This window comes from Capsicum annuum, chromosome 1 (genome assembly GCF_002878395.1).
Source record: "Capsicum annuum cultivar UCD-10X-F1 chromosome 1, UCD10Xv1.1, whole genome shotgun sequence".
NCBI lineage: Eukaryota > Viridiplantae > Streptophyta > Magnoliopsida > Solanales > Solanaceae > Capsicum > Capsicum annuum.
The window spans coordinates 253,619,869-253,633,790 of NC_061111.1; the positions used below are offsets into that span (position 1 = coordinate 253,619,869).

Below are 13,922 nucleotides of genomic sequence, written 5' to 3' on the forward strand. Positions count from 1 at the left end.
GTTAACAAGTACCAAGTTCTTACGCTGACCGCTAAGGGAATCAACTCCACCTTACAACCATCGTTTCTAAGCAAAGATCAATAAAGGCTTTTCCAAGCCCTACACTAATGGCTTATCCAAGCACGACACTAAGGATGTTACACTCTCAAAGAGAGAAGAAGTCTTTTACATATTCATCATTCAAAAACTAGTGAAAATAAGACTAAAAGGGCCTATTTATAATGTATTACAAATGAAGATAAAAAGACCACTTTGCGCTTAATGAGAGGGGCTGCCATGGTGTGTAAGTACACCATATGTAATGTATAAAATACCCTTAATGAAGGGGCAGCCAAGGTATGTTATAACTTGAATGAATGATACCTTTTCAATGCTCTCAAAAACTGAGTATGGCTTGTGGTTCTCGGGTTAGCATCAATGTAAGCAATCAAGCAACCTTCCACACACGAGATTGCTTTAAGTCATGCTCAAAATGATCCTTCCTTGTGTATCCTTGTGCTCTCGGGATGACCAAGTCTTGAGCCTTTAGGTGTTGGCCTTCAAAGATGTCATCAAAAGCTAAGGTGGCCATTTGACTCGTATCATTAACTCTATGTTTTTTTGCTTTGTCAATTAAAGTAATCGTATTTGCCTTCAATTTTACTTATTCTATTCACCTTAGCTTCTTTTTTACTTTTTCTTTTTGCCTTCTTTCAAAGTTCTGCTATAAATAAAGAAGAAACAATCAGTTTAATCTATCATAGCATTCTAATCAGAAACAATTGTTTTTTCTATACCTTAAGAATTGTTCAATGGAAATACTTTTTAATGCAGTAGGTGGCTTCGTCGTTGGCTTTGTATCTAAATGCATCTATCCTAAGATTGAAGCAGAAAATATTTGGCATAATACATAAACATGCTCTTTAAATTGACCTCAAATTATATCTATGACCTTCAACTTTGGTTGTGCACAAGTAGATACTTAAACATGTATAAAATTGAACAAGTAGACACACACATCCAAATAGGAAGGAAACAAAGAAAAAGAGAGTTTCAAATTATATAAATGATACTTTTTCAATTCCTTTATTCTTGAGAAAAGAGTGAAGCAAGAGTTTTCCCTATTTTATACTCCCTCTGTATCAAAAAGAATGATCTGCTTTGACTTAGCACAGAGTTTAAGAAAATAAAGAAGACTTCTGAATCTTGTGGTCATAAACTAAAGTTATGTCAAACATACCAAAATGTCCTTTAATTGTGTGATCTTAAATTTTTCACGTGGAAAGTTGAAATTAAAGTGTTGCCAAAAAAGTAAAGGGTTCATTCATTTCGAGACAGACTAATAAAAAAAGTAGGTCATTTTTTTTAAACGGATGGAGTATATTTCTTCCATTGTGGAAATGCTTGTTTTTCTTTTTAATCTTCTGTTTTGATTATTTCATTCTAAACTTTTTGAATAGAATTATATCATTATTGTTTATCTTCTTTACAACACAAACTGTACTATCGATAAGATTTCAGTGTTAAGAACCTTAAATGTTGAGTCCATAAAATTCAAATCTTGGTTCCGTCTCTTACTTGAATTAATGTAAGGTAGCATAAAGTCGTCTGCTCTAGTCAGAACGAAATGACAGAAACTGAGAAATTTTTTACATACTTATGTTAAATGTTAGCTATGATTTATCGCTCCCTTAAGTTTATCTATCCAACTGGAAGGGCATCAGATCTGAATGAAATGATGACCTTCTTATTCAAATACTTTTTGAAAAGAACCATATCAGTCTTTGATACTCATAGAACCATATCATCCAACTGGAAGGGCAGCTAAGCTTCATGACTCATATAAGGAAAGAACCAATCACTTGATATCAAATCTCATTCAATGTGCTGTCACATAACACGAATTTCATCAATCAAGATTTATTTCTTTAGAACCAAATCGATCAGGAGATGTTAATTTAATCTTTTGTTGCCTATTTTATCTCTCATGTGCTTTTGCAGAACATATAGATTCCAATTGTAGTTCTGAAAGAAATATAAAGCTATCAAGATCCGAACCAGGGTCCTGGCCTCGATGAGCATCCCGAATCATGAAGGCCGGAGTGCCCCTTTCTATTTGGCAATCATGAACACCATTCATATACAATAAGGAGAAAAATGAGGAAAAGTATTACAATGGAATCATGGTCAACTTTTAATTTCAAACTACTCAATACCGAAATGAGTTCATAAAGATCAACAACATCTAACACTAGTCTGGGAAATCTCTAACAACTGAAGGACATCTGCCTGACAGCTGGGACAAGGCCCCCAGTCGGACCATGAATCAAAAATGAAATAACAACAACAAGTTCTAATACAGGCCTCTCAAAGTAAGGGAGGCTCACCAATTGCAAACTTCTGACAAGTCAATCAACTGCTTAACGGAACCCCAGGACTGTGTCTCAGAATCCTGAAATATAGGGGGGTCAATACAAACGTACTGGTATGTGAAACAACTCAAAATAATATTTTTTATACAAAATAAATGAGAGCATGTTACAATAACAGTAAGCATTATATAAGTAAAAATGCATAGGCATATTTAATAATTTCAAATCAATTCTTGACAACCTTGACACACTCTTGGTTATTCTTTGAGCTAGTCGGTACACCCTACAAATTTGAAATTCCACGGGCTATGTGAAATCCGCCCTTGACTCGGCGGTCGAACCTCCAATCGAAGTAGCCGCGAGCATTTGGAGCTGGTGATACCCCCCATGTGAGCACACCGCAGGATGTTCTAATTATTTTATTATCTTCCCATGTAGGATACAATATCATAAGACCCGCATCGGCAACTACGGTTTTCAGCGATGATCCCTTACACTTAAACGCCTTCTTCGGGTAACCTACTAGCTCTCTTAAGCCCAATTTTTAGTTCTTTAAAACAAACATGCTTCATACTTTCAAAACATTCAATACTTATCTTGTTACGAGCACATAAACATCGGGTATCGTCATACCATGACTTGCAAGTCAATATCATATCCATTCCACCACCCATCATATTCAAAACATACACATGACCACCCAAGGTTCATAACATCACAATAAAATCATCACTTTGAAATTGCAAGAACACTTAGGTATTCCAACCTCTCTTTGCAAGATTCAAAACATGTGGTGGTCATGTCAATTTATTTAATCACATACAATTCTTTTTCTTTAAAGAAAGCACGTAGTTATAACAAGTAAACTCCCTCTCATCATCGATAAACCGTATCAAACACCATGATATTGAGAAGATCACTTTCAAATTCTAAAAACATGCATTTCAAATCATTCATAGTGAGTATATAAGCTTTACTTTGCAACAAGAGGGAAAGTCATACTCATGCTCTCAATAAATCTTAAAAATACACGAAATCATATACATCTAGTCATAATTCAATTTCCATGAAAAGTGATTCAAGACAACAATTGTTTACATCAAAACAGTCCCATGATACATACTTTTCAAAAATCGTATCAAAACTTTATACAAATAATAATTGGGGATCTTAAATCTTAATAAAATATTTAAACTTATGCCTAAGATTTTTAGAGTATTCCCACATACCTTAGATTATCAGATCTGAAAAATTATGGTGAATTCTTTGAGACTTGAATCTTGGATTGGAATCCTAGTGCTTGTTTTTTAGAGGAAATTTGAGAAAAGTGTGTATATTTTGGTGAATTGGGACTGAATCCTATGATATGGACGGATTTTGGGAGTGGAAAAATGACTAAAATACAACTAAGGAAACAAAAAAAAGTCGTAGCAGCCTAAGTTGATAGACTGATTTGCTGAAGTAAATCGGGCATATATTTTCACTCCGATGTTGGATTTGGACGAAATCAGTTGCGTTGCAAAGAAGACTCAAAGACCTTTCATTTGATATATCGCAGGTCTCCCAGTTCATTATATACAGAAAGTTATGATCATTGGAACTTGACCCTAAAATTGTGATCTGAAATGCGCCCAAGATGCTGGAGCATATGAAAGGCATATCAAACCAATGTGTTATGCCCCTGAAATGCACCCTACGCCCAAGATGCTGAAGCGTATGAAAGGCATATCAAACCAGTTTGGATGGAAAATACTCCACTTTGCAAAGTCATAACTTTTTGCTCGGGTATCGGATTTAGGCGAGATTGGTACCGTTGGAAAGATATTTCGAAGACCTTTCATTCTATATATTGTACGCCTTCTAATTCGTTGTATACAAGAAGTTATGGTCGATAAAAGTTGACCCAAGTTGGAGCGTCCACTAAAACTTAATCAATAGAATTATTTTCAACTCGACTTAGAGTTAGGGATTCTTGTGACCTCAATTCATATTCAAAGGTTTTCCCTACACTATAGGAGTGATCATCACACATACATTAACAAGGAATAATTCAGTTCGGGTCTATGTGCGTAGGAACGATGGTCTAAAATTCTAGCCCAAAAGTATAAGGCGTTACATTATCCCCTCTTGGGATCATTCGTCCCCGAATGATGAGTAGGGACTTCTTGAAGCTCTAAAAGTGTAGAATAAAGAACGTAACAGTGATTTGAATAGTTTTCCTCAATAACCATATGCAAAGGCATCACACGATCTTCATGATAATCCCCTATGGAAACAGGTAAGTATGAAACCTGAGATAACGGAACTTGACATCGACATAATCTTGGCATGTGTTTTATGGCACATGATCAAAAATTGTAAGACATGAATTTTTCTTAAGAGTCTTTGGCATGATTAAGATTGGTACAAGACATGAGATAAGATTCTTGCAAGACATAAGGATATTAGCTTTTCCATCTTACAAGATACAACGAAAATACTTAAGCTTAGAGACACTACTAGTCTATACTTCATTAATCAACATACTTCATCATTTCCAACTTACAGTTCTCCCGTAATACATCTAACCCTAAAAATTTATGTTCCGTCGTAATATACTTCTATGTTGAAGTCTAACTCAGGAAGGAGATGCTAATTTAAACTACGGTACCCTATACTCTACATCACATTAAGAGATCACCTCACCTCATCACTATAATTCAACAACCTCAAGTCTTAATTCAAAGAATACTAACCGCATGGCACATTGGTTTGTGTTTTCATCAATCACAAAATTCAAGCCTACCTCTACTACACCCCATTTCATGAATATATCCACTAAGACCAGCAAATTCTATCATTCTTTCCAAGATTCTCGTCATATACTTTTCTCCTAACTATTTAACGTAAAAAATATCCATCTCCTTCCTTCCCCTGCTCCTCTAACCTTAGCTAGAGAAATCACATCGAAATTTTCACCTACACCGACATCTACTCCCCCACCTAACACACTTCTACGCTTCCACAAACACCATCATACTAGCATACAGAGAGTCATTAAAGGACCTAAGCACGAGCATCATGAAAGGGAGTAACACTATTCGGTTATAACATATATTTATTGCACTACTCAAGGTGGGACATGAGTTAAAGATAAGATACAATCACGGAATGTTTCATATATCAAGTGTCTGTATCACATATGGAGAGTCGTTCTAGCATAAACTCAACATAGCACGAGTTCTTAAGACAACTACAGTGAGAAACATGAAAGCTTACATCACGACTCTTATAACATGAGTGTAGAATTCATGAAGTCGAAGATTTAGGCAAGGACTTCTACTCGAAGCTATCGCTTCTCATCTTCAGAGCTGATATAGTCATGAGTTTGCACAACTTTATCATGCTGGCTAATCCCGACATAAAATAAATCATTAACATACCAAAACATAGTTCCTTAGAACCAATCAAGATTTGGGGACATAGATTTATTGTTCATGAGCAACATAACATAGAGCTTGGATACTTAGAATACTGGATCACCGAAGGACATTATTTCTTCTAGTTTGAAAGTCAGGACATGTCCTGAGTTACACAGAGTGCTCAAACCTTGGACATAGTTAGGAATTGGATACATAAGACATTGGTAGAATGAACTCTTAAACTAAAGTAGGAGGAACATGAATAGGAATAGATTTATCATGACTCTGGCCACAATAAGAAAATGCGAAAATTACCTTAACTCACCATCTCCCCCTTAGATCAAAGTCACAATCCTAGACTTGAGAACATAATTTCTTATCAATCTATAACCACAATTCTCAACATAAGAGATATACCACCATACCCATAATCGCTAAACTCTCTCGGATAAACTATACTCTGAAGGTCTTGTTTTCCAAAAATACTTCTCTTAAGTTTTGCTAGCCTCTATAGACATCACCCTACAACCCATACTCACTTAACCATACATATCCACACACCTTATCACAAAGGGGTACCAATATACACATGAACACAACTCCCCTCCATATTATACAAGGACACTAAATTCACTCTAGGTCATTCCCTTCAGGTACACTAATCCTCACATCCTCCAACCCATAGAGTCAATTATTTATGGCTAACTCTATCATGTGCATAGACATCCACACTTCTTTACACACAACACTTCATATTTAACTCCTTAGAATACTTAGCATTACACCTCTAATCACATAACATGCCACTTAATAAAATTTATAAAACCATACCCAAGGCTCATATTGCCTACCAATATTTTCTCAATTCAACTCTAACGAATATCGTACAACAACTTACCAGACTTCTTCGTAGTACAATTTCAAGAATACAAACTAGGTACCTAAAACACTTATACACATAAATGCTAAAGCACTTATACACATAAATGCTAAAATTTTCCTTTTTAAGTATAATCTAAAGGCATTGCTTTCCCAGAACACTACTCCTAATATTTTTGCTATCCTCTATCGTCATTAACCTATAACATACAGTCTCATGAGCATACACAACCTTACTCATTATCACATAAAAATCCACTCTCCACTACTTAAACTTCTAACATTAGACCATTAATAGCATAACTCATATCATAAAATCTTGCCTACGAGTAATGCCATACTACCAAGGGGTGCAACTTATTCTTATATACTTACACCCTTATCCACTCAATGATTCACTCACAATTCATCATTTTTAAACTAGTCCTCACAATTACCACTTAAACTTTTCATCAATTATCAACCTAGGCTCTTTCACAAATCACATCAAGCCTACTAATTCATTCTCACAAAACATACATCATTAATCCTAAGCTACTATTCTTACCACCACGTTCTACATCTAAAATTCAAGCCTATAGTCTAGTATCAATCATATACCACCAATGAAGAGTGCAACATAATATACTAGTCCATCCAATTGGGAAATTCTACCAAATTACCTCATTTCACCTAGATACTACCTACAACCAAAACACCTCCATGAAATTACCATTATACCTCAAAATATACTACATACCTTCTCACAAGTGGCACTAGCTCACAACTACTAAGGGAAAGAAAGTCAAGGGGGTAAGGTCACATAATAGACATGGTCAACTTTAATCTTAGATAATAACCCAATACGATCTTATCTATATATTATACTTTCTAACATCATACTTACTTACACAAACATACATTTAGTCTGCCTTCAAATTCAACAAACAATAATGAGTCTATACTTATAATTTATTGACAAATCTAATCATTTCCATTCACTACTTACAAGGGACTTCTATAACCACCATAACTATATACTCTAGGCTCCTTCCCTAGTCCTGAATAGATAATAATTACTACCAAACACTTCCTTTATCAAATACCGTACAATCTATAAATATTACTACCATATTAGTCTACCACTATAAAATGGAAAATCATCCCTCAATCAACGGTTATACAACTAAAAATATTTATTACACAAAAGTCACCCTCACTCTGACTTCTAACCTTGTGACTTCATATCACCAACTTCTTGGTCCAATCTCTCTACCAATAGGTCATAACACTGACACTTTAACTTATACTACTACTCGGGTGGAAATACAATTCCAACATTCTGCTACACATCATTCCCCTTATGCATGACATCTGCAATATAAATTTTGAAAAGGAATGAATACACTTAATACCTCAGGCTAAAAAGCACGACTTCATCAGTATCAAAGTTTACACTAAAATCAATACATCTTGAAGCACCAATGGACTCCTTTCAAGTCCTTGTGCAATCTCATAATCTTTTATGACCTAATTAGAAAAGGACCACATCATTTAGATCCTAAACTTCTACACTTGAATCACCTCAAAATGAGACATGTCTAAGAACATCAGAATAAGGAAAGAATTGGGATAACTTTACTTTCGTTTGGACAATACCATAGCACGAACTAGAGCATGAAAAAAGAGAGACATTCTTACACGCCCTGTAGCCTCCTGCTTATAAGTGTGGCGCGCTACACACCCATAATCTACTCGATTACAGACACCCTGGGACCATGAACCATGCTTTGATACCAAGTTTGTCATAACCCGAGCTGGAGCCTTGGCCACGACGAGCATCCCGAACCATGAAGGCCCAAGCGCCCCTTTTTATCTGTCAATCATGAAAACCGTTCATACACAATAAGGAGAAAAATAGGAAAAGTATTACAACGGAATCATGGTCAACTTTTAATTTTAAACTACTAAATACTGAAATGAGTTCATAAAGATCAACAACATCTAACACTAGTCTGCGAAATCTCTAACAACTAAAGGACATCTGTCTGACAGCTGGGACAAGGCCCCCAGACCATGAATAAAAAATTAAATAGCAACAACAAGTTCTAATACAGGCCTCTCGAAGTAAGGGAGGCTCACTAGTTGCAAACTTCTGACAAGTCAATCTACTGCTTAACGGGACCCAAGGACTGTCTCAGAATCCTGAAATATGGGGGGGTCAATACAAATGTACTGGTATGTAAAACAACTCAAAATAATATTTTTTATACAAAATAGATGAGAGCATTTTACAATAATGGTAAGCATTATATAGTAAAAAAACATGGGCATATTTAATAATTTCAAATCAATTCTTGACTCACTCTTTGTTATTCTTTGAGCTAGTCGGTACACCTTACAAATTTGAAATTTCACGTGCTATGTGGAACCCACCCTTGACTTGGAGGCCGAGCCTCCAATCTAAGTAGCCGCGAGGATTTGGAGTTGGTGATACCCCCATGTGAGCAGACTACAGGAATCCCTTCATGTGGGATGTCCTAATTATTTTATTATCCTCCCATGTAGGATACAATATCATAAGACCCACATCGGCAACTACGATTTCCAGCGATGAACCCTTATACTCAAATGCCTTCTTCGGATAACCTACTAGCTCTCTTAAGCCCAATTTTTAGTTCTTTAAAACAAACATGCTTTATACTTTCAAAACATTCAATACTTATCTTGTTATGGGCACATAAACACCGGGTATCGTCATACCATGACTTGCAAATCAATATCATATCCATTCCACAATCCATCATATTCAAAACATGCGCATGACCACCCACGGTTCATAACATCACAATAAAATCATCACTTTGAAATTGCAAGAACACTTAGGTATTCCAACCTCTCTTTGCAAGATTCAAAATATGTGGTGGTCATGTCAATTTGTTTAATCACATACAATTCTTTCTCTTAAAGAAAGTACGTAGTTATAACAAGAAAACTCCCTCTCATCATCTATAAACCATATCAAACACCATGATATTGAGAAGATCACTTTCAAATTCTAAAAACATGTATTTCAAATCATTCATAGTGAGTATTTAAGCTTTACTTTGCAACAAGAGAGGAAAGTCATATTCATGCTCTCAATAAATCTTAAAAATACACGAAATCATATATACATCTATTCATAATTCAATTTCCATGAAAAGTGATTCACGACAACAATTGTTTACATCAAAACAGTCCCACGATGCATACTTTTCGAAAATCATATCAAAACTTCATACAAATCATAATTGGGGATCTTAAATCTTGATAAAATATTCAAACTTATGCCCAAGATTTTTAGAGTAGTCCCACATACCTTAGATTATTAGATCTGAAAAATTATGGTGAATTCTTTGAGACTTGAATCTTGGATTGGAATCCTAGTGCTTGTTCTTGAGAGAAAATTTTAGAAGTGTGTATATTTTGGTGAATTGGGGCTGAATCGTATGTTATGGACAGATTTTGGGTGTGGGAAAATGACTAAAATATCCCTAAGGAAACAAAAAAAGTCGTAGCAGTCCCTCAGTTGACAGACTAATATGCTGAAGTAAATCGGGCATAACATTTTATTCCGATGTTGGATTTGGACGAAACCAGTTGCGTTGGAAAGAAGACTCAAAGGACTTTCATTTGATATATTGCAGGTCTCCCAGTTCATAATATACTGAAAGTTATGATTGTTGGAAGTTGACCCTAAAATTGTGACCTGAAATGCGCCCAAGATACTGGAGCATAGGAAAGGCATATCAAACCAGTATGTTATGCCCCTGAAATGCACCCAATGTGCGCCCAAGATGCTGGAGCATATGAAAGGCATATCAAACCAGTGTGTTATACCCCTGAAATGCGCCCAATGTGCGCCCAAGATGCTGGAGCATATGAAAGGCATATCAAACCAGTTTGGATGGAAAATACTCCACTTTGCAAAGTCATAACTTTAGCTCGGGTATTGGATTTAGGCGAGATTGGTATTGTTGGAAAGATATTTTGAAGACCTTTCATCCTATATGTAGTAGGCCTTCTAATTCGTTGTATACGAGAAGTTATGATCGACGAAAGTTGACCCAAGTTGGAGTGTCCACTAAAACTTAATCGATGGAATTATTTTCAACTCGTCTTTGAGTTAGGGGATTCTTGTGATCTCAATTCATATTCAAAGGTTTTCCACACACTATAGGAGTGATCACCACACATACATTAACAAGGAATAATTCAGTTCGGGTCTATACGCATAGGAACGATGGTCTAAAATTCTAGCCCAAAAGTACGGGGTGTTACAAAAGCACTACAAAGTTTGATGGCAAATGCTCCAGATTCTACTTAAACACAGTCGAGGATCCTAATCCCGTTGTCAGCTAGCTTGGTTTATGATCTATATCAGATTCTCTATTACTTTTTCCCCGTTGTCTTTTAACTTCTTTAGCTATTATTTGTTGGAGAATTTTTATGTTATCCTTCTCCTTCTTTAGTCATGAGAAGAAAACTCCAGAAATAAAGATGTGCTACATTTTGAATGTACAGTTTAAGAAAGCTCTAAAAGTTTTGAACACAGAAGAAAGAAAAAACTACGATATTACAAACAAGGAACAGTAATTGCCATAAGAATCTTAAGATGTAGGACAGGAAACTCCATCGATTAACTGTGTCTCATATCACCAGTAGGATTGTATAAAACAATGCTCTAAATTTGACTTGAAGTTGTCATCATCCCATTCCAGTTGGCTCCACCATTCTGATTCTCCTTCTATTATTTTGATGTTTTTGGAGGTTTGAATAGAGAGTGCCAACTTCCTTAATCCGTCACAATCGATCACCGTGAGTTCCTCCAAGTGTTCCCACATGCTCTGTGGCTCCCCCAACGTTCCTAGTTCTGGTAATTCGTACAACAATAACTTCCGAACTGTTGGAATTTCTGAGTTGATAAGTGTTGCCTGATCACTTGAGCTGCATTGCACAAACAACTCTACCAGATCTCTACAATAATAAATTGTAATTTCTTCCAAGTGCTTGGGCACAAAACAAGCTCCACCATCGTTGAAAAGACATGTTAAACTTGCACATTGAGAGATATTCAGTTGGCGTAATTTAGAAAATCTTAGACCCAAATATTTACCAAAATCAGAAACACTCTTTAAATTTTCTACGACATGGAGGTCGAGATATTCCAGACTTGGCAAAGGGTCAAATTGTCCACTTCCTCCTTCCACTGGCCCGAAAGAACAAGAACACCTCTGCATGTTTAGTGATTTTAATCCATCAAAAGTGTTGTATGCAATCAACTTCCTGAGACCCATGCATTCGAACAAGAACAAATCTGAAGCAAACTGCAACATGCCTGAGATCTCTCCGTTACTGAAAATTTCACACTTGTAGACATTTATCCGCCTCATTGACTTGTCGCATGGTACGTAAGTTAAGGTTTCCCCAACTTCAATGCGAAATCCTTTCAATCTAGTCATCCAGGTGTAATCGGTATTGAAAAATGATGAGCTATCCACTTTAATAGAAAGATAAGTCAGATTCTGTAGAGATGATATCTCTCCAAAAGAAGTCGCTCCAACAGAGGTATACGACAGATTTAACATTTCAATGCTAGGCAATTTGAGGAAAAATCCTTTGTTGATGCTCTTCAAATCAACAGCAAGCATATTTAATAGCCTCAGATTTGTCAACTTTTCCAGCCCTTGTGGCAGACAATATAACTTTGTATTATGACAATCAAGCAATTGCAACTTGTGAAGATCACCAATAGGTGGTAACTCTGTCAACCCCCGACAATTTTGTACTATTAGAGCATGCAGTTGATATAATCTATTGATGGAAGAAGGCAGTGCTTTGATACCAGTATGACTCAGGTTCAGAACTCTTAGTACTGGAAATGCCAAAAAGAATTCCAGGGGTATCTTCTCAAGGGGTTCATTGTCTTGCAAAAGCAAAGATGTTGTCTCTGGGCATTTTGTGAAATCAGGTAGACATTCAATTCTGTTGCTTACGAAAGATAGTCTCTTCACAGAAGCTAATATTTTAATACGTGATATCTCGGTCAACCCAATTCCAGCTTGAAAAACAGAAGTGCTCTTATCACCAAATGTATTAGCTATCCATCTAGCAACATCACGAACCACGTCGTGCATCTTCACACAATCCACAATCTCCATCTCATCGGCTTCTAGCAAGCAGGCATCTTTTAGACTCTCAACCAATTTGATTCCCCTGTTGTAGGCTTGATCATACGTATCATGTTCACCGAGGATCCCCTCCGCCCACCAGCAATGTATGAGATCATCTATCGGAATAGCTGCTGGATATAACGAGCAATACAAGAAACAACTTTGAATATCTTGAGATTCTAAAGAATCATAACTCCACTTGATGACACTGTAAACCTTATCTTTTACATTTTTGTTATAAGGTTCAGACCTTCCAAGTGAATCCAAAGCATCTTCCCAGAGCTCGACCCTTGTCTTCCCTCTCATAGATGATCCAATAACAGTGATGGCTAAAGGTAAACCATCACACTCTCTTGCAATTTCCTTTGCCAATGGATGGATTTGCTCCTGATTGACAATATCTCCCACATTTTTGGCAAACAGTTGCCAAGATTCATCCTCGTCCAATGTGTAAACCTTCATTTCGACATCTGTCCTCATTTGCATACAAACATCCAAAAAACGCGAAGTTATAATGACCTTGCTTCTCGCGGGATATTCAGGTTGGGGCACACCTACATCATCCAAATTTATAGCTTCCCAAACATCATCCAATATGAGAAGAAAACTCATTTCTTCCTTGAGCCTTTCACAGATTTTGCTCGAAATGCTTTTATCACTTCCCTCTTTATCAACCTTCAGGTTTAATCTGCTGGAAATTTGTTCTTGAATCTTTCTTACGTCTATTGGAGGTTTGGGCACTGTAACCCATGTCACAACGCCAAAAGAAAGTTTGGAACTTGGCACATTCTTTAAGAGCTCGTTGTTCAGATTCTTCACCAAAGTAGTTTTCCCAACTCCTCCGGTACCCCACACACCGATGGTGCTTACCTGAAAGGATTCAAAATCCAAATAACTTTACCCAGTGAAAGATGCACCAATGAACACGGAAGAAATTTAGAAAATTACTGAAATAAGTGTTAGCCCATATGTTATTGGGCCTTTAGTTTATGGACCTTTAGGTTATTGGCTATGTATATATATAGCCTACTTTTGTTTTAGTTAGTTTTTATGCTTTCAGATTATATTGTAAACCTTAGCCTTTCTTTCTTTCAATA

General features: G+C 36.3%; 1 protein-coding gene and 1 long non-coding RNA gene across 2 annotated transcripts in view; both read right to left on the reverse strand.

The window, feature by feature from the left end:
• Positions 1–2,027: 2,027 nt before the first annotated feature.
• Positions 2,028–10,075, reverse strand: LOC124890185. The gene is made up of 3 exons (XR_007049004.1): positions 9,972–10,075; positions 8,312–8,486; positions 2,028–2,431 (listed from the first exon to the last, which is right to left on the reverse strand). It is a non-coding gene; the product is annotated as an uncharacterized LOC124890185 (long non-coding RNA).
• Positions 10,076–11,176: 1,101 nt separating this feature from the next.
• Positions 11,177–13,922, reverse strand: part of LOC124890196 (disease resistance protein At4g27190-like) — a 17,594-nt gene continuing 14,848 nt past the window's right edge. The window contains exon 2 of the mRNA XM_047402008.1: positions 11,177–13,695. Coding sequence (XP_047257964.1) covers positions 11,308–13,695 — 2,388 coding nt within the window. The 3' untranslated portion in view covers positions 11,177–11,307. The remainder of the gene's footprint in view (positions 13,696–13,922) is intronic.